This window comes from Candoia aspera, chromosome 4, assembly GCF_035149785.1.
Source record: "Candoia aspera isolate rCanAsp1 chromosome 4, rCanAsp1.hap2, whole genome shotgun sequence".
Classification (NCBI taxonomy): domain Eukaryota; kingdom Metazoa; phylum Chordata; class Lepidosauria; order Squamata; family Boidae; genus Candoia; species Candoia aspera.
Genome location: NC_086156.1, coordinates 21,937,401 through 21,958,526, shown reverse-complemented (window position 1 = coordinate 21,958,526; position 21,126 = coordinate 21,937,401). Strand labels below are relative to the sequence as shown.

Here is a 21,126-nt window from a genome sequence, read left to right as displayed (position 1 = left end):
ACAACAACAAAAGTTTTAAGGCTTTAATGTGATTCTGATGTCATGAACGTTTTTAATATATGCACAATCTAAGCTGCCTAGAGTTGCTCAAGAAGGCAGCATGCAACTAATGAGAGATAGGGCAGAGCTGCTGGCATTTTTGTTCAACCTCTCTCCACAAAAAAGTAGGTGTTCCACTGGGAATTTGTAAACACTACAAAGGGGCAGGACTGAATCTTGAGACTGGTAAAAAGATTGTTGGAATGTTTACTTTAAACAAATTTTAAGTCTCCAGATGAGGTAAACTGCATCATATGGTACTCAGGGAACTAGCTGATGGCTGAACATTTATGTATTATCTTTAAGAAATCATCGATTACTAGTGAAGTACCAGATGACTGAAGGAGTATAAACATCCCTATCTTCTAAAGCGGGAAAAGCAGAATCCAGGCAACTGCAGATCAATCAGTGTGACATTAATAACTGGCAAGATTCTAGAGTGGATCACAAAGAGATTGTTTTCAATCTTCTTATCGATCAGTGTGACAGTTACCAGAGCTCAGTGTGGATTTGTCAAGAACAAATCTTCCTAGACTAACCTCATCCCATTTTCTTAATCAGGGAGCATCCTTATTAGAAACTATATATTAAATGGCTTTGAAAAATCGTAGAGTAATCATCAATTGTTAAGAGCCAGTTTGATGTAGTGGTTAAAGCACCAGGCTAGAAACTGGGAGACTGTGAGTTCTAGTCCCACCTTAGGCATGAAGCCAGCTGGGTGACCCTGGGCCAGTCACACTCTCCCAGCCCCAGGAAGGAGCAATGGCAAACCACTTCCAAAAAACCTTGCCAAGAAAAATGTAGGGACTTTTCCAGGCAGTTGCCAGGAGTCAGTTCTGCCTCGAAGGCACAAATAAATACATAGTCATTAATGGTTACTCATCAGACTAAAGTGAGTATCCTCTAGGTGCCACAAGATTCACTCCTGAGCCTCTGCAGTTCAGCACTTTTATTAATGACTAGGAGGAAGAGAGGAAGGGAATCTAAGAACGCTTACCAAATTGGAAATGACACAGAATTGTATGGGATAGCTAGTATCACAAAAGAGACAAATACAATTCAGAGTGATCTCACATGGTTAGGAAATAACAGAATGAAATATAACAGACAAACGCAGTGTTCTTCACTTAAGAAGGATAGCAGTCTTGAAAGGATTTCATAAACCTTTTTTGTTGAAGAGGGCAAGACATGGAATAGTGAATCTAAGTTCTAGGAAGGCAGATTCTAATTAAACGTAAGAAAAAAAAATTACTAACACCAAGAGTTCCACAGTGGAACCAATTCCCCAGTGAGGTGATATCCTCCCCTTCAGAGGATGCGTTCAGGCAGAGGCTAGATCACCATCTGTTGGGGTTGCTTCATTTGGAATCCTGCACTGAGTGGAAGGTTGGACTTGTTGGCTTAAATGCCCCTTTAAGCTCTGAAATTCCAGTTGTAGATTTAGACAATAATTTGAGATTTATTGATTAAACATCAGGATGATCTATTGCTTTTCTTCTTTCGTTACTAAAGTGGGAAAAGAAGTGAAACAAGGAAGAACCCCAGAAAGTAGCAACATGTGATTCTGGGTGTGAATGAGTTTGTCAGTTGTAGATAGCCAATAAACAATCACTGCTGTAAGGTGTTGCCAGTAGTAGTGTGTATACAGTTTTTTTGGGACAGGAGAATATTGATTGTACTTGATGGGTTAGGGTTCATGTCTTACAGCTTAACAAAATAGAAGGGATTGGGTTAAAAAAGCTGCACTTGCTGCCAACTGTCGCATCTTAATTGATTTAAAATAGATGACTACCCCTCTGTCCTGGAAAAAGTGACGTTTGGGGGTTTGACAGCTTTGTTGCAGAATGTAAGTCTGGTAGGTGAATTATGGACAAGCTCTGAGTCACCCAAAGATGAATGGTAGCATGATGAGCAAAGTTGTTTGCCGTTATTAATGATTTGGTAAGTATATAGCCATATGTCAAAAACAGGTTATGTTTTCAGATCAATGCTTCCGTTCTAGCCAGCATTCAGTTGCAGGCACCATGAGAGCTGGTGATGCAGATAAATTGAAAAGTTACAGCCTTGACTCCTTGATTGAATACTGTCCTTGTGGATAACATTGGAAAATAAGTGTCATGACTAGACTAGATATATACCATTCTAATTTAAATGTGTATAGAGAACTAAGCATTTAAAATCAATATGCCATGACATCAGATTAAGAGCTGTTCTGATATAACTTTATTCTCTATACCTTGCTTTGGCAAGAAACTTAGAGAAAATTATATTTTAGAATTGGAAATCCATGATTGTGATGATGATGCTTTTGTATTTTCCGTAAGGACGTCTAAAAACACTTGGTTTATAAAAGCAGGAATTCCAGAATTTCTAAAGTTGGGGGAGAATAGAACTGATGAAAATATATTTATAAATAAAATACTGTTGGATGGTTTGACATTCTGTAATTAAGGTATAGTATGCATATGAAAAGAATCAACAATTTCGCAGTGTTACTATTGAATGTATCAGATTAAGTGTCTAGTTGTCACCTTTCATTGATTTGTATAGCAGCATTTAAAAATACAGAAGAAAGTGGATTGTGTTGATAAAAATATGGATAGGAACATTTTTAAATTTTAGGAATAATTAACACAGAGTTTAATTTACATGCAAGATTTTTTAAAAAAAGATTCTTAGGTGTATCATGCTTTACAGAATAATAGAAGCAAAAGGATAGGTCCTTCTTTAAGTTTAAAGTCTTACAGTTTAATCAAGGAAGTATTTGTTTTCCTTTTTGCAGATGTACTGTAAATACATCTGAATTAAAATGCACGTAGTTTGCTTATTTATTCAATTACTTGATTTTTTTCCCCTTCCCTTTTTCTGGTGAGTATTCAAGGAGGTTACAATTTAAAATTAAAAGAAGCAAAACTAGAATACAAACGTTTAAAAACTCAGATTAAGTTAATATTAAGAAAGGTACTAAAACCATCTAAAGTTTAAAAGCCTGGCAAAAGAGATTTATGTCCATATTTTCTAAACATGCAGAGAGCAAGGGATTGAACACACTCCTGAGGAAGTGCTGCCCATAATTTGAGAGCAACGCAGGACCTCTCCTGCATGCAAGAAGATAGGCCTCTTGACAGTGTTGAAACCTTCAAAATGGCCTCTCCAGCAGATCTTAGCAGCTGAACGGATTTATAATGGGAGTGGTCCCTTGGATGGCTATACCTTAAGCCATTTAGGGATTGGAAGTTAATTGTGGAGTCCTTGGTGCTCTCTGAGCTTGGTTGTTTGCTTGGGGATGTTTCATTACCCAACTAGGTAATCCTACCTATTCTCTTCTATTGCTATTTGAAGTTAATGCTGATACTTTAAATTGTGTCCAGTAACCAAATGGCAACTATTACAGATCTTTCAGTGTAGACCTTGTACGATCCTTGTACCTTGTACTAATTAGCAGCTTAACTGCCACATTTTGCACTAATTGCAACTTCTGGACCACTTTTTAAGAATAGCCTTACATAGAATGCATTGCAGTGGTCAGGATAGGATGTAACTGATTGGTGGAAAATGGCCCAATCTGACCAGCTTCAGAAGGATTGCAACTGAAGCTCTAGATGAAATTATGCCAAGATGATCCTGATCGCAGCCTCCATCTGTGAATGCCTTGACAACTGAATTTAAGCAGGTGGGAATGTGACCTTCCAGAGAGAGCACTACTTTGTCCAGAGCAGACTGAACCTCAGTTTAGCTTTATATTTATCAGCACTCTGCTTCTTTCATCGGATTTAACGTCTTCTGTTTCATCCTGCCCATTAACAAATTTAGGCAATTTTCAAAGGTACTGATTGCTTCCTTGGAGTTGATGACAATATCATAACTGTACTGCTGAGTACCATTGCCCAACGAGAAATTATTTTTGGCTAAACGGTGAAATGTTCTCTCCAACTTTAGATTATGGATGGCTTACTGCGCTTTCTGTAAAGGAATTTATGATAGACTTAACTAAAACTTTGCCATGGAGTTTGACTTCATTCTTCTGAAAGGTGCTCCATTCCCCCTTTTTGAGCCTATTTGATTAGTTTCTAGTTTCGTCCTTAACAGTTGTTTAAAAGTTGGTGCTCTTGTGGTATGTAGTTGCATTAAATGAAGTGAACCTTGTAATCAATAACTCTTCAATTTCCTGTGAAGTGTTTTAGGACTGTTGCACTGAAGCACTATATAAATACCAGTTGTTGTTATTAATGCATTCGCTGCAGTTCGAAATCTAACAGATATTTTCCAGAGAGACACCACAGTCACAGTCAGTGCAGTTGCTATAATAGCATGTGGCAGGGTCACATGCAGAGGTTTAACCACATTTTTAAAAGTGAATATATCTAATTTAAGAAAAAATACTAATTGACTTGTACAAATACTTCTTTTGACCATATTAGAGTGGTATAAAGTCAATTTAAAATATTGTTTTTTTATTTGATTAAGTAATGGAAATGATGACTGAGGTTGCTTCATCATTAATACGTTATAAATAACTGCTTCGTGGAGGAGGACCTATTTTTTTTTAATTATGACTTCTTGGAAACCTAATTGCTAACCTAAACAGACAGCAATTAGCATCATTCAAGCCAAAGATTACATGTGCATAACCGTAAAAGGACTATGGTAAATGTGCGCGCTATGCGGAGCCAGGACCATCTCCCTGTGATTCTGCCATGGCTAAGTGTATTGCCTGAGTGGAAAATGCGTTACATTACTGGCTGCTGCAGACAAAGTATCTGTATGGTTTTCAGTAGGTTATTTCAGAATAAAGCCAGAGCAGCCCATTGGAACTAATGCCACCCTTGGACTTCTGGTGGGGACAGTAGTGGCTTAATCTGGTTTTTTCTGCTGTCTGTGGACTGACCTGTCAGAGCGGGTTTTTTTCTTGGGCTCAGGCAGGCTTCCTTGGAGGCCAGAAGCGTTCTCCGGATTAAGGAGAACCCCAAGAATCACCCTATGTGTTCTCCAGATGGCTGGTCACAGCCAGAAGACCACAAAACGGCATTTGCGATCAACCGGTAAGCAATCAGCTGGGAGGCGGGGCCGTCATCTTCTTCCCAAGCCTCCCTGAAGGCTTAAATGGACCTTAAAGCTGCCCGCCCCGTTTCTACAGCACTAAGGTTTTTTTGTTTGAATTTTACCAAAGAGGGGCTTTCTACAACAAAGAAATGTGGAATCTCTTGATGACTCTCATTATTTTTGAAAATTATTAACTTGGTAATTTGGCTTTTTATATATAATTTGTTAAATTGAAATTTAAAGAATTTTGTTGGGGGGGGTTTTTTTGGTTGCTTTTTTATTAAAGTGATTTTTGAGGAATATAAAACTTTCTCTTCTTCCTTGAATCTGTGGATTGGAGTTCTGATCTGTTTGCTTTCACTTTCCCATGGGAATGCTGTTTGTTATTACCTTTTGTTTTCCTGATTGGCCACACTGGAGATAAAAAGGCTGGAGAGAGTGTTCAGTTACAGCGTTAATGACTTTACCTTCCTGAGGCACTAGAGGGTGCCATAATCTATCTTACTGTTAAGAAATATGGGGGAAATTAATTTGATATTTAAAGATCTCTACAATGCTGTTATTCAAGTCTTGGAGCATTTCTCAGAATTTGTGGAGTCCAGATTTTCACAAGAATCCAGAGAAACTGATAAGGCTGAAAACTACCTTAAGAGTAAAGAGGTTTCTCCAAAGAAAAAGATGAGAATTGGTGACTTAAGTTTAAACAGTCAAAGGAAAATTGAATTGTTGAAAGTTGAAGATAAGAAGACAGTGTTGCCACCACACCATGATCAAGAAAGAGAATTAAACTCTAGAGGCTGGAAGATTTTGGACAAATATTTGGGCTTTTTAAAGCAGGTTGTAGAATTTGAAATTGACTAGAAGAAAGCTCTGTGCATAATACTGAGACATGTAAATGCCTTGGTTTACTTTGAAGTGGGATAATTGTCTAAATGTGTTTATCAGGATGGTTTCTTAAAGGTTTGGATAAATGTTTATGCTGTTTGGATAATTTTAATATTTTTGGTTAATGTTAGTTTAGTTGGCAGATAGGAACAAATTACAGTGAAGAAGGGTAGTGTTTGTTACTATATTAGGTTCAGATTATGTTTGAAGAGTTTTATATGTTTTTCTTTAATTGGGAGGGTAACTTTGTTTTAGAAGGGAATGTAATAATGAGTGTTTAAATGCTTTATAGAAATAATGTTTACTACAATATGAATTGGAGTGAGAGATTGATACTGATTTATGTATATCTTTGTTATAGAAAGTTGGAAGTCACTTTGTAGTAGTTTGTTTTGTGTTTTTTCACACCTTTTTAGTTCTGTTTCTTTTTCTTGTAGGCTTCCTTGTTTCAATCTTTTTAGTTTTTATGTATATTTTGAAAAAGCTTTAATAAAGTTTTCTAAAAGGAACTAATGCCACCCTACTTTCCCTTTTAACTTTTGTCAAACTATGACTACACTTCTCTTCTGATGCCCATAGGAGGAACTGAAATAAGCAAGCAGTCATCACATAGTAATTTTAATTTTAATAATAAATTGATGTGCAAATAGACTTGAAGTATTGTTTGCTGAAATTAAACTTCAAACCAGAAGGAAATAATTGGGCATTCCAGGAACTTCTAGATCTATGCTCTGTTAGGATTTCAGAGAGAGACTTTTTGGCTGTAATTCCAGATCAGATAAAGCCAACTCATCCTTCCAGGTAAGTTAAACAAGTTAAGCCACCTTGCTTTCAGCTGTGTTGAATAGTTGTAAAAATTTCAACTATTAAATATCAACTTAGACCAAATTACTGCTTCCATAATTGCTGTTTCTGCTGAAAAGCTACAATATGTTTGAATTGAAATATTTCAGTTGTTAAATTGCTTTAGTTCTACTAAACAGAAATTTAAATAAATAGTTCTAATTAAAACGGTAATCTCTTAGTCTAAAATAGCTGTAGGTATTTAAGAGAGAGTTGAATGTTCCACAAAAAAAGAAATGTATTGGCCATACTTTAAAAAATATCAAATTCTTTATTAGGATGATACCTTGATAAGGTCAATTCAAAATGGTGGGCATGCTTTCAAATTTTCATATTTGCCTTTATGAAAGTGATAGAAGCAATTTTGAATAAAAACTGGGTTTTACATTTTAAAAAATTGAATAGTCAGGGATTATTTTTTTGTCCCTGCAATCCTGAAAAGGCCGAGGTAGAACCTGATACCATCATGCACTCTAATAGGGACCAAGTGGAATATATGTAATTACTTTCCATTCGTCATCTTGAGTCAGTGACCCAATTCATTCTCCATGGCTTTATAACCTGTCCATGGCTTACAACCTTCCAATTCTTTTTGCCTCTAAAGAAGAAGAGTTGAAGTATTACTTTTTCAAATGATACAGTCTAGTAGTAGCTATTTAACAATCTGCAAACATTCTACAAATATTTGGGAATAAATTCCAGTACATTCCATTGGGGTCAGTAAAATTTGCATCATATAGGATTGCACTGAAACGTCATGGTAACCTCTGTTTTTGCAGACCCAGGAAAGAAATCACCAGAACCCTAAGGATTAAAAATTCTTAGTACTAGAGATATGCTAATGTTTTATATTATTGTTGTATAACTATCTTTGTGAAAAGTTCAGTGAGGTATTGAGGGCAAAAGATATTTCCAGAGAATCGATGGGTGCAATCTTTTTCTTCCCTGAAATGTAGAGAATTAGCAACCAAGGTTTATCTGCAACTTAACATTGTGGATCACAACAATTTTGATTTAGAATTGTTACAATTTTGTATTGCATTGACAACATAATGCATTCTTAAGATACTTCAATGGAGAACCCAAGCTAATAGCATTAAAACATGCTTCCCAAGTCAAAATTACTATAGAAATTGTTACGTGATTATCATAGTGTAACCACAAGTACACAGAAAATCAACCTTAGAAATACTAGTGTTTCTTCCAAACAGTGTTATAATATTTCTAGGCTGATATGTGAATTATTCTGCTGGTACAAACCTTATTCAGAACAATGATGTCTGTGCTGTTGTAGTATCTAGAGAAACAAAATCTGATGGCATCCTTCTGTATGTGGATGTTAAGACGCCTGTTTGAAAATAAAAAGCAGGTTTCTTAAACGATACACTCCTTGTGTTTTATAGATTGAGATTATATTAATTAGTGATTCTGAAAACTGTGCTGTATGGACCATTAGCTTTCCACAGGTAACATTCAGAGTTAGTTGGTTCAGATGATAAATTCTAAATTAGAATCTATTCTGTTTGATTCCATATCAATTTGATCTCTCTTTCCCTCATCTCCCTTTGTATTGGAATATAAAAAATAAAAGAAAATCAATAAAAGAAAATGTAGTGCTGATCTGCTAAAAGTATTTTGAAAAACTGTAATGGAGTCTTGAGGATGTACAAAATAATATTGGCATGACCTTTGGTGGACCAGTCTGCTTCATTAGATGCATGGAGTATTTTTCTGGAAAGGGAATAATATATATTCACGTATGTTTGCTGGGGTCAGGGGTAATAGTAAACACGGGAGAAATAAAATGCAAGAGGTGCAGATAGTGATCATCATCCATTTACACTTTCCAGAGAAGTAGTTAAGTTCTTCTATACTACAAAAAGATATAAGGTACCTTAAAGACTAACAGTGATTGTACGGACTAATATACAAAAGTTAACTAACACTTAACTGAGAGTCTTGTGGCACTCAAAGACTCTATTGAAAATGGCTGTTCCTAAAAATATATTTGGACGTGGCATATACATTCTTGCATTGCTTAGCTGGCTAACATATGTAGTGTGATAAGAAAAGAAGTATGGTTGTATAATTCCTCTGAAATTATATTACACTCTATGAATCTCTGTGACCAAAAAGGGGATATTGAAACTGACTTATGCTGTCAAGATTTTCTACTAAAAAAGTCTCAAAAGTTTGAGAAGTTGATGAAAGCCTTAAGGAAATCGGGTTTATCGAATTTATGCTGATATAGTAAGACCTGCTATATGCAGCTAAAATAGCATACATCTTTCCAGATTGAAATAACCTGGGACAGATGTTGACTTAGTTGTTACATAGAAATAGTTCAAATCATATGTGAATCTACCCTAGCACTTTGCACAGTTGATTTATAAAGCTGTATATTTATTTAAGGGACACGGTGGCACTGCGGGTTAAACTGCTGAGCTGGCCGATCAGAAGGTCGGCGGTTCAAATCCGCGTGACGGGGTGAGCTCCCGTTGCTAGTCCCAGCTCCTGCCAACCTAGCAGTTCGAAAACATGCAAATGTGAGTAGATTAATAGGTACCGCATCAGTGGGCAGGTAACGGCGTTCTGTTTAGTCGTGCCAGCCACATGACCACGGAAGTGTCTACGGACAAACGCCGGCTCTTCGGCTTTGAAACGGAGATGAGCACCGCCCCCTAGAGTCGGACACAACTGGACTTAATGTCAAGGGAAACCTTTACCTTTACTTATATTTATTTATAGTGTAGCAGTTCTTTGCCTTTACGGAAAACTTTAGGCTGATAAATAATAATCCTTTTAACATTATACATCTATAAGCATTAAAATAGCTTTTAGATATTTCAACATTGTTTTTTAGATTACACTTATTTTGTACACTGTTTGCTGTTAGCAAGAGAGTCATGTCTGTTGGATTTCTCTTTTATTTGTAATGCATTGGCCAGAAGATTGAGCACAGAGAAGTTGTTTTCCGTTGGATTAATTTTAATGTAGAACTCAGTAGGAACAAGGGATTAGACTTAGGCCAAAAAAACTAGTTTTGGAATTCTAATACCATTTTAAATTTATGTTGCTTTCCAGTTATTGTACTTTATTGTTAGCTGCCATAAAAACAACTTTTTAGTAAAACGGTAAGCTATACATTTAATAAACTTATGGCAACTCAGTCCCTAAGATGTTGATGTTAAATGATTTTAAACCTAGAATGACAATTTATATTTATTTTGTCAATAAAAATTGTAGATATGAATTGGGTGGGGTCTGGATTTGAAACTGCAGTGCAAGTCAAAGACATCTCATCCGCCTTGCTAATGTTGTATCTCAATCAGATGTTCTCTGCTTGCTTAGGAGTAAACAAGAGGGAGAGAGAGAAAGCAATCTAACCAAATAACTTGTTACTTTAAAAATACGGTGTAGCTCGGCCTTCTGGCAACCTGTTCCTGTACTTTCCAGAAGTGCTTCGACTGTGTATTGTTCCTTGTAAGCCACTTGATGTCTTCAGAACTGGAGCAGCATATTAGCTGAAGTGCTACATAAAATAAGATAAATGACAGCTTCCAGAATTTCCATCCAATGTGGACAAGAATTCTAGTTGTTATCCCAATCCAGATGGAAGGCACTGGTTTAGGGAGAGCTGAGCTACAAGTTCAGGGAAAAAAAAAGATATTGTTTGGTTTTCATGTTATTGAACTGAACTTGGGAGCCTTAGACTGCAGAATCATAAATCTTAAATATAGATCTATATAAGATTTAGACCACATTATTGTAATTAATGGCAAAATTAAAGGAAGATGACAGAAATAAATCAGTGTCCATTTCATCTTGAAAGTCAAAGGTGGAAGATTTTTTAAAAAAGAAAATAGCAGCTTCCATAGTAAATTACTGTACTCTCTTTGTGTAACGTATTTTTGCGTCAGCATAAATTCATAAGATAGTTTTCCATTGAGAATCAGATGGAGAGCCAATAGAAAGATTTGTGTTGAGATTGAGTTTAGATTGATATTTAAAATGTGGTTTAGATTGATGTTGAAATGCTGTTTGATGAGCAATGGCAACATACCTTTTAAGGGAGAAAAGCCAGAATAGTATTAGCCTCTTTTCCCTTTTGTCTTGACTATAAACATGCATCAGACCACTGAACCTTTCTCAGATTTTTGGGCTGCTCTAACTAGAGGCTGGATCTCATCAAGAGTAGTCAATTAATCGCTGGGTTGGGCAACTGGAGTTCAATCAAAATGAACAGTGGTTGCCCAAAAGAAGCATTTGGCTTTTAATGACTCACACTAGAAAAATCCCCTTAGAGATATTAGGCATTGCTTTGTAAACTAGGAAATACTGTAGGTTCTAATGAGTGTTGTTTTATCTGCAGTAAGCAAGATAACCTTTTGACCCATATTCTATAATCTCATTTTGGTGCTATTCTTCACTGTTGTTTCTCTTTAGAATAGGATAGGTGCACCTCTCTGCCTTCATTTTTTCTTCCAAATGAAGTTTTTTTCTAGCTTTGCCTGTCAAACATAAGGGTAGTAGGCAGCATATATAAGTCATGACAAATTGAAAAACATACATCCTTATGCATAATGATATTTTTGCAAAGCAATTCAGCCAGTCACTGCTTGCTTTGTGATGTGGACTCTACTTGGTTGGTTGGTATTTCCCTTTTGTAACAGCATGTTTTGCATAAGGTGCCAATTAAATGGTTTGTTAATTTCCTGTAGAAGAAATGGACTTCTTGGGCACTCTTTTATAGACAAAAAGAGAATGCTGAAAATTTCGTCCGAGAGCTTTTTGCAAGTAACAAAGAAATGTTTATGCTATTATGCACTAAAAGGCAGTCAGAAAGGCTTCTGTTTGATCAATAATGTATGCTCCAGTTAGCCCTATCCTCTGGACATCATTAAATAGTAGTTCGTTTCATAACTGATCATTTTGGCTGACTAGAATTTATAACTATCTCCTCAAGCTTTTGCAATTTCCAACAGGCAAATGTGAATTGAAATAATCAGTTATGTTTAGTGTTAATATGGAAAATAAAGTTGAAAAGAAGTGAGAGTTGGAATTAATTATTAACTGTTGAAAGAGTGGTGTTGCAAAAGCTGATCTCTTGCCTTTGTTCATACTGGGATGATAACCTTTTTAAAAAATATTTTGAACTTCCCCTAAGGCTTGGGGAAGCTTATTAACAAGCTTAAAACTTTGTATATGACATATCAAATTAAACTGTACATTTTTTAAAAAATGATAAGCCTTTTAGATTTACTTAATAATTTTAATAGTTAACCAAGACTAATTTTTAAGTAAAAAATATTAAGCAAAGGACAGCAAAGGATAATGCAGAATGTTTAGCACAACAAAATCAGTTTTGCTGTGTATATAAGATAGAACCAACACAATTGCAAATTTTATGAATGCAGGATATATATCAATGTAGAGGAGAAAAGTTTGTGTTTTGTGCTGTTTAAAGCCTCTGTCTGCATGAACCAGGATTAGATAAACCATGCTTTGCAGACTGCCTGTGTGCTCTCTATATAACCCAGGGAGTCCTGCCCAACAGATCAACCATCAGCTGGGTGGAGGAGAATAAAATCAATAGGGAAAATCAATAGGGAAATGTCTCTCCTTCCCTTGATCATCTGCAGCAGAGTAACCTCAATCAACCCAATGGACAATCAAATCATAATCAGAACAAGATTAAACACGATGCTGGAATAAGATCTCCCAGGGCAGAAAATACCCAACAATCAGAGAGTAAATACAAATAGCAGTGGTATTAATGAGGTGGCTGGATTAAAGCTGTACAGACATTTAGCTGCTGAAGTGCCTAGAATCAAGATATATATCAAGCAAAGCAAATGTTAACCATAATTATATTTTATTGGAATTGAAAGATCTACATTGGTTTCTGGATTGTTTCCAGGCTTTATTCAGCAAAATGCAGGGTAGAACTTATAATTTCTTATAGACTCTGAGTCCAGATAATTTGCTTGTCTGTTTACTTTCATCATCAGCAAGCGGTTTTTCTCTTTGGAAGTAAGGGATTTTCTTGTAGGGCAATGTGGATAAAATTTCTTACATGATGAAGTTGTACTTTCTCCCATTTATATGTAGTACAATCCTATGGCATCTAATCGGAAATAAGACCCATTGAGTCTAATGCGGGACCCCCAGGTAATTCTGTAAGACTGCATTCTCAAGCACACTGTAAAGGACATCTCAGCTCTGATCAATATCATTATTTATTATTGTTTTTCTTAGTGTTCTTGTTGAATTTCCGTATTATTAAATATTATTTGGTTCTCTAATATTACTCATTTTATAAATGTGTAAATTGCTTTGAATTACTGAAAAAAATAGAACATAAAAGTTTTAAAAATTAATGCTCTCAGAAACTCTCTTAATTGTATTCCAGAGAAGGAAAGTCATTTAAAAAACACCTTCTAGTCGCCATGTACTGTATGTGGTACTTCAGTTGAGAAACTGGCAGATCTAAGCACACACATCACTATAACTGGCTGCTTATTCTCAATAATGTGTTGTTGGTCTCTTTTTATTTTGGCCTAAGATAATATAAAAAATATTTTTATGATAAAAGAACAGGCTATTTAGGACAACTACTTCACTATGCCCAGACTTCCCTGTTTAGGAAAGAGCTTGGAGAATTATAGACAATTCTGGATAAAACTGATATTTTGACTGTTTACGGTCTGGTTTCAGACTCATATATGGGATTAAAGTGGAATTGATCACTCTTATGCATGGCCTTTGTTGGGACCTGTCCTAGTCCTGTTGGAAATGTCCCCAACATTTGATACCACCAACTGTGGTATCCTTCTGAACTGCCTACAAGGGTAGGAGGAGGGAGTTACTATTTTCAGTGTCCTTATCCAGTATCTTCAGACTGTTATGGATTGGATGGAATGAAGCAAATTCAGATTGAATTGTACCAAGATAGAATTACTGTTTGTCTAGGAACCATCAGAATGGATTGCCTGGTCCAGCATTAGCTTTAGACAGAGTCACACTCACCCTGAAGGAACAGATCCACAATCTGTTTCTGGACTCATGCCTTCTGCTTGTTTCTAATGCTGTTTTAATATGTATTTCGATTATATTTTTATATGTTGTTAGCTGCTTGGAGGTGTTATGGCAAGGGTGGCCATATAAATAGAACAAATAAAACAAACAGGTGGAGCTCATGGCTAGGGAAGCCTTTGCCCAGGTTTGTCTGATAATTGCAACTGGACCCCGGCAACAACATCTCATGCCTTTACTACCTCTAGATCAGGTTACTGCAACACCCTCTGTTTGAGGTCATTTTTTAGGATGATTCAGAAATTTCAGCTAGTGCAGAATGTGGAAGCACAGAAGCTGACAAATGAAGACATTTAGCAGAACTACTCCAATGCTATTGAACACAATATTGGCTACCTGTTTGTTTCTGGGTCCAATTCAGAATGTTGGTACAGTAGACTCTTAGTTAACCAGCACCCATGGGGATTGGTAGATGCTGGATAAACGTAGTTTCTGGTTGTTGAGAGTTACTATTAAACCCTAATACCCACTAGATGGCAGCAGAGAGATACAGATTTTTTTTTGCAGGTTGCTTGAGAGTGCCGGTTTTTTTCCAGTTCGATTTTTGTGCTGGTTGCTTGAGTTCCAGTTAACTGTGAGTCTACTGTAATTATCTACAAAGATCTTCATGCCTTTGTAAAAGTTACCTTCAAGTCCATCTGAGTAGAATCTACTCACCCAGGGCAGTTAAATCAGGAAGGGATGCTCTGCACTCTTGTCTCCCCCCCCGCCCACCAGCCCATCGTTTTGGGATAGGAGGGAGGAAGCAAGCCTTTTCTGTGGCTGCCCCAGTCCTGTGGAACAGCTTGCCAGTCAAGCTTTAGATGACCCCCTCGTTCCTTGTGCTGGTTTTTTTTTTAGTTTTACTTTAACTAATGATATTGCTGCTGTAAAACTTTAGTTTTAAATTTGTTTTAATTGTTATTTAACACTACTAAAAGCCCCCTAGAGACTTTTGATTTGGCAGTATAGAAATGAAATGATATAAATAAAAAAGTTCTAGACTTTGCAGAAAGGAAGCCACTTTTTGCAATAATCTATCCTGTTTATAAGATTCATCCTTCATCCACATCTGGGTTGTTACTGAAAGCAGCTGTCTGTCTTGGAAAGATCTCCTGCATAGAAGAAAAGTGCAGGGTTTTTTTCTTGCTGAATATTCTCTCTGCCTGTTCAACCAGTTTGCAGCCATTTTATCTTCCTGAACTGTGCAGATCCTCCTGTGTCCCTTTATGACAACATTTTTTGTTATCTCTTCATTCACTTGCCGCACCAAAGGTAGCTGGTCAGTTATTCTAGCATATGATATCATTGCTTCTGGTTTGAAAAAAAAAAGTCTTGAAGCTGTGTTTCTCTACATTGCTCTCATGTATTCCTTCTGCCCCCATAGAAATGCATTATTTCTGGTGGTCTGGCATCCACATTCATATTCCTTATTTCTCTCTGCTGTGGTTCCTTTCCCAGTTGGACAATCATGCAATTGCAGTTATAAGTTAACAACTTAGGCCTTTTAAAGACCTGTGGTTTATTTGATTGATCAGTGTAAGCTTCTGGGAGTTTTCGATCTAAGAAGCAATGACTAGAGAAAAACCAGTATCATTCTCACCATTTGTTTCTTTTCATGAACTGTAAAGCTTTGCTGTGTTTATGCCTCAGAGAAAAGGTTCTGTTTTCCCTTCAGTTATGCCATTGAAACAGCCAGCAAGTACTTCAGATAGCACAACAGATTTGTAGGCAATAAGTGTGAAGGAAATTTCAGCCTACTTAGATCTATTTATTAGCAGCTGTTATCTTGCCTAATTGTAATTTGTCTTTCAGTCTTCAAAAGATTCCAGAAACCTTATCAAAATACTTTAAAACCATAATTGGAACTGCATATGACAAAATAGTTTGAGAGGCCTTGGTATCCACAACGAAGCTTAGTGTCCTAACAGTCAGGCATCACGCTGAGATGAGGAGTAGGTCTCTAGTGTTTATTACTGCTACATAAGACAGAATCCTAACAAACTGAAGAAGCATGGGAAAACCAGACAGATAAACCCCAAAAGTCAAGGCAGGTCTGATCTGTGTCTCTTTGAATGGCTGCTTAATTCCTCAGTACTACGCATGCGTTTTCCCCCCTGGATAGAGGCCCCCTCCTGCTCGCCATCAGTGCTCATGACACTTAGGCTGAATAAAATAAAATAAAATAATAAAATATTCATCTTTGCTTTCACAAAAGCTCAGGATTCTTTTTCATTTAATAGCAAATCAGAAGAAAAATACTGAAAATAAATTCTTACTTGTTTTTACAGTGTCTTTGTTACTTTAAATGTTACTGTGTACAAAAAAGTGAGTATGTAATTTTTTTTTCAATCTTTTCCCACAGAAAACATATTTTGAAACTATAAAGCGAGAAATGTCTTCACTGAAGGGTAAAGTTCAGACTGTGTTGGGCCTTATAGAGCCTAGCCAGCTGGGCTACACTATGACCCATGAACACTTGACGATGGGCTTCAGCTGCTTTTACTACCCACCACCTCCAGGTCAAGAAGCTCTCTCTGAAAAACCCATTGAGATGAAAAACTTGTTTTGGCTTAAACAGAATCCATACAGCCACAAAGAGAATCTTCTGCTGTATGAAGAGATCAGTGCCGTGAGAGAAGAACTCCTGCATTACAAGGCTGCAGGTGGTGGGAGCATAGTGGAAAATACAACCACTGGGATCATGCGGGATGTGAAGATGCTAAAACAGCTTGCAGAAGAAACTGGTGTCCATGTTATTGCTGGGGCAGGTTTTTATGTAGAAGCCACTCATTCTCCTGAGACAAAAGCTATGTCGGTGGAACAGGTAGGTATCAAAATGATGTCAGAAATTGTGCATCCATTTTGGACACTCCTGGATAAACCCTGTGTATGATACTGTGGCTGCATTCACACATAATGAAGGGGTGGAAGGATATTTCTAGATTACTGCATGAGAACGGGAATGCAAATCCAATAGCACAAACAGAGCGTTGAAAATACTCTTGACACAATAACAGGACCCATATTTGCACTAAGTTCTATTGTGCAAAGTAGTAATTGTCTCACACGTATCTCAGGAGCTAAGGTGTTCCATCAATTTAGGCAAAAATGAAATGTCATGCATGAAATGATTTAATTGTGACTTTTCTTTCAATAAGAACCTAACAACTTTTAATTCAGCATGTAGCTTTCATGCCTTTTAATATAAAGGATTGCTTTCCAAATAAGCATATTATATGTTGCAAATGACTCTTCATTCAGGACTGAATCTGTTCGTTCCTGAAATATTTATTATGTGCCTGTCTAATATGAGTAGTGGTTGTTTGTTATTCAATGAGAAGAAAAGACATTTTTTCTCACTAACATAATTATGTTGATCCTGTTGATTCTTTCAGTATTTACAGTATTACATCCACTCCTTGTTTAGCAGCCGAGTTCTGTTCCAACGACTTAGTCGTTAAGTGAAATGGTTGTTAAGTGAACACGTGACAGAGAGAGAGACACGAAGGTCACCGGTTGCTGCCGTCTCATTCAGATTAAGTTATCTCGTACAGCTATGCCAGCATTACTGTCAGCACCTGTTCATTTGAGCATTCACACAATCACAGTCAGGAGGCTGGGATCCTTTAACTGCTTTAATGAAGTGAAATGAATGGTACAGAAGTAAAGCTGTGAATGGAGAGTTCCCTCTCAAACCTAGATTTAAAACTACATTCCCTTAACTGGTTCCCTTTCCCATGAAAGTATGTCACCCCCCCTCCCATCCAGGTGATGTTCCTGGGGTATCTCAAGCAATTGTCCTTGATGTCTCCCATAGCCATAATAATACACTTCACAGTCCAACCTCGCACCCCCTCCCATCTGGTGACACAGAGTCTACACCCTTTGACAAGGAAGTGATGGCAGATGCTCCGATAAGGGGTTCTGTGAATCCTTTGATCGGGGGGATCTGACAATTACTCTCTCTCCATTGTGTGTTGTTGTCAGGTTCACAAAATTTGGTTGTAAATGCATGCATTGGTAAGAAAATGAATTGTTTATTACCATCCTATTTGCAAATTGTTGCTAACCAAGGTAGTCACTAAACAAGTAGTGGGTGTATTAGCATTGTGTTACCTATAAAATGTGGTACAAATATGCCCAAATCTGTCAAAGTTACATTGTGGGAAATATTCAAGATCAATATACACAAAGCTACTTTTATCTAGAAAGATATATTGTTAATTTATTAAGACAATAATAAGGCTACATTTTGAGATTCTATATGCACCACCACAGTCGTCAGTGGTGGATCATTCCATGTTTAAGATATCCAACTTGTGTGCATATCCGTTAATACATATCAGGACAAAAAAGCCTTAAGATCAGAAGTCAATATTGTCAAAATACATTGTTAAATATTCTTGCTATGATACTGTTTATTTTGAACTCCCCTATTTTAAAACACATTCTATATCAAGAGTTTTCAAATTAAATCCAATCTTTACTATGGTCATCAACCAGCATATCAAAAGTCTTCACTAAAAGTTAGTATAAGATTATGAAAAGTCAAATTTTTCTTTCAAAGACATTCCACATTTGCAAGAAAAAGAAAGTTCTCTGGTTGATTGATTTATCATAATTTTTGTTTCAGGTGTATAAACATAATGTAAAATAATTCAATTCTGAGGAAAATTGGGCTTTTCCCACAGGGAGTGAGAAATCTTTCTCTCAAGGAGCACATTTCTCAAGGATAATCTGTTGATTTGGGGCTGGTGGTGAGCAGGGTCAGAACCAAAAATGGCGGTCCCTCATTTTGCCAGACATACTGCTCTTGCTAGAGGCCTGACTGATTCATTATGAGCAGTTAGAGCAATTTAATACGGATCTTTTCAAAGCTGCATACATTGGGTATAATTATTTATTTGAAGTTATTTGTTTCAGGGAAGAATACTGTATTGCTATCTAAGTATCTTGGGGACATGACTTCATGACAATGTAATTTTGCTAATTACAAGGAACTTAGCAAAAATGAAAGGAGTTGCTTTAAGGTTAGGTTCCAGTGCATTTTTATTTTTGGATTGCTTAAATTATACTTCATCCTATTTTAATAAATAACATTTGTTTCTTGCAACTTTCATTTTCCTTCCCCTTGATGACATAACAGAGATGTCATCTTTATTTGGAAGAGCATTGGGCTCTGTATGATAGCGTTTGGTTTGGAAAACAAAGTACTCATTTGACTGGTGGGAGGAAAAGGATGAAATTTCCTTTTTGTCTCTTCTCACCACAAGTTATACAAACCAAAGAGAACGTTTACCAAAAATAACATTTGTTGTCTTTAGTTGACAGAAGTTATTGTTAATGAAGTTCTCAATGGAGCTGATGGAAGCAACATCAAGTGTGGTGTAATAGGAGAAATTGGTTGCTCTTGGCCTCTGACAGAAAGCGAAAACAGAGTCCTTAAGGCAACAGCACATGCCCAGTCCCAGCTTGGTTGCCCAGTCATCGTCCATCCAGGTCGAAATAGTGATTCACCTTTCCAGATCATTCGAATTTTGCAGGAAGCTGGGGCGGACATCTCAAAAACTGTGATGTCTCATTTGGACAGGTAAATTGGCTATTTGGGGACTGCGTTCATATTTATGTATGTGTGTATTTTTGCATCTAGAGAGTGGAATTTTAAGGAATTCGTTAAATCTGGATAGGCACCATGTTCTGATGTGTCATTAGACAGAGGATTGCTTAAGTTGTAGTTGTAGTGCTTAGATACTGGCAGATCAACTATCCAGAAGTTAGTGACAGATCCTTTGAAATTATTCAAACTATAATACTTATAAAAGAGCACTTAATTCTGCTAAAATCAGATTTTTTTTAAAAAAAAATGCCTGCCTAACTGCTGAACACAAATCTTTGCCTCCTTATGGTTGTCTGGGTATTAATCTACCTAGATGTTTTAAATTAATGCAGACTTTTGTAGCAAGATTACAGTATATTGGATGAAAAGCTGGGTGGCCTAGCAATTTTTCCACTGGGATGTAGAAATACAGTCTTGAAGTTATCAGTCAAGACAGACTAAGAACCAGGCAAGTTCTGTCAAGTAAATATGCCTTGGGCCATGGGATAAGCCAATTTATGACCATATGTGCTGGCTTCATGTAGAATTGGTGTACCATAATACATGTTCCTTCTCAGAAATTTAGAATTCTACAAAGAAACAGTAGTTAAGTGGTAGAGTGTACAATCTGCATGCAGAAAAGTTCTAAATTGAGTCCATGATATCTCTAGGTAAAATTTAGAAGAATGCCACATTGAATTCTGGATAATTGTCACCAGTCAGTTTTGACAAGTGCCTCTGCTTGTGAGTTGACACAGCTACTTCTTTTTTTAATTGGTAGCTCCTGAAAAGGCAGGGCCATCTTCCTGTTAGCCTTCCCTGAATCACCTGGCAGAGACCTGAGCACTTTTACAACACATTAGAAATATATCTGCAGAGCAAGTAACCTTCAGTAGCTCAAAGCTATCTGTTGGAGGACAATGCTGGATCTTTATCCTTTTCCATATTTTTTAATGTTTGTAACAACCAAACAAAGCAAATACAAAAAATAATCTATGTAACAGTTCAAAAAGACAGTGGGCTGTGTTAAATAACTCCTTTTGTACTGGAACAGCAAGGTATTACTTCTGAAACAAAAACAATAGTGCAGTTATCAACACTACAGCATTGAATGTCCCCTTTCTTCAACTGAGAAAAATGATATGTATGTCCAGCCCTCTATGTGGCTGAGATCTGGCAGTTTGACAATTATTGATTAGCATTACTGACAGATGGAAACTGTTAGTACATAGAACTATCGCGAAAATGTGGATGCCCTATTCTTTCTCTAGAACTTCCATAATAGCACTGCCCTTGCATAAGAAGGAAGGATTGGCACACTTGGCAGAGTTTTTCAGATTTGTTGAAAATTCTGAGAAAAGGGTCTACAACAGTCCAGTAAGGAGAGTCCCATGAATTGCAAGAGAAATAGAGACATAAGCTGGGAGGGAGAACAAAATGGCACGTTCTAGAGCAGGGTTTTAAATTTTTTGCTCTCAGGAACCACTTTTAAAAATTATGGCGGACTCCAAAACAGCTTTGATTTGTATGATTTGACAGACCCCTTAGAGGGTCTTGGGGGATCCCCAGGAGTCTTCGGACTACACTTTAAGAAACACTGTTCTAGAGGCATTGCTGGCTGAAACAATAAGCCCAAGTAGAGG

General features: G+C 36.8%; 1 protein-coding gene across 5 annotated transcripts in view; it reads left to right on the top strand.

Moving 5' to 3' along the window:
- The window catches only part of PTER (phosphotriesterase related), a 32,769-nt gene that overhangs the window by 4,307 nt on the left and 7,336 nt on the right, over positions 1 to 21,126 (top strand). For 2 of the 5 annotated variants that reach the window (XM_063303567.1, XM_063303571.1), the window contains exons 2-3: positions 16,250 to 16,711; positions 19,212 to 19,477. In XM_063303567.1, coding sequence (XP_063159637.1) covers positions 16,280 to 16,711; positions 19,212 to 19,477 — 698 coding nt within the window. In that variant the 5' untranslated portion in view covers positions 16,250 to 16,279. Of the gene's footprint in view, positions 1 to 4,614; positions 4,663 to 8,213; positions 8,277 to 13,527; positions 13,662 to 16,249; positions 16,712 to 19,211; positions 19,478 to 21,126 lie in introns of those variants that run through there. The other 3 variants (XM_063303570.1, XM_063303568.1, XM_063303569.1) reach the window with 3 other exon arrangements.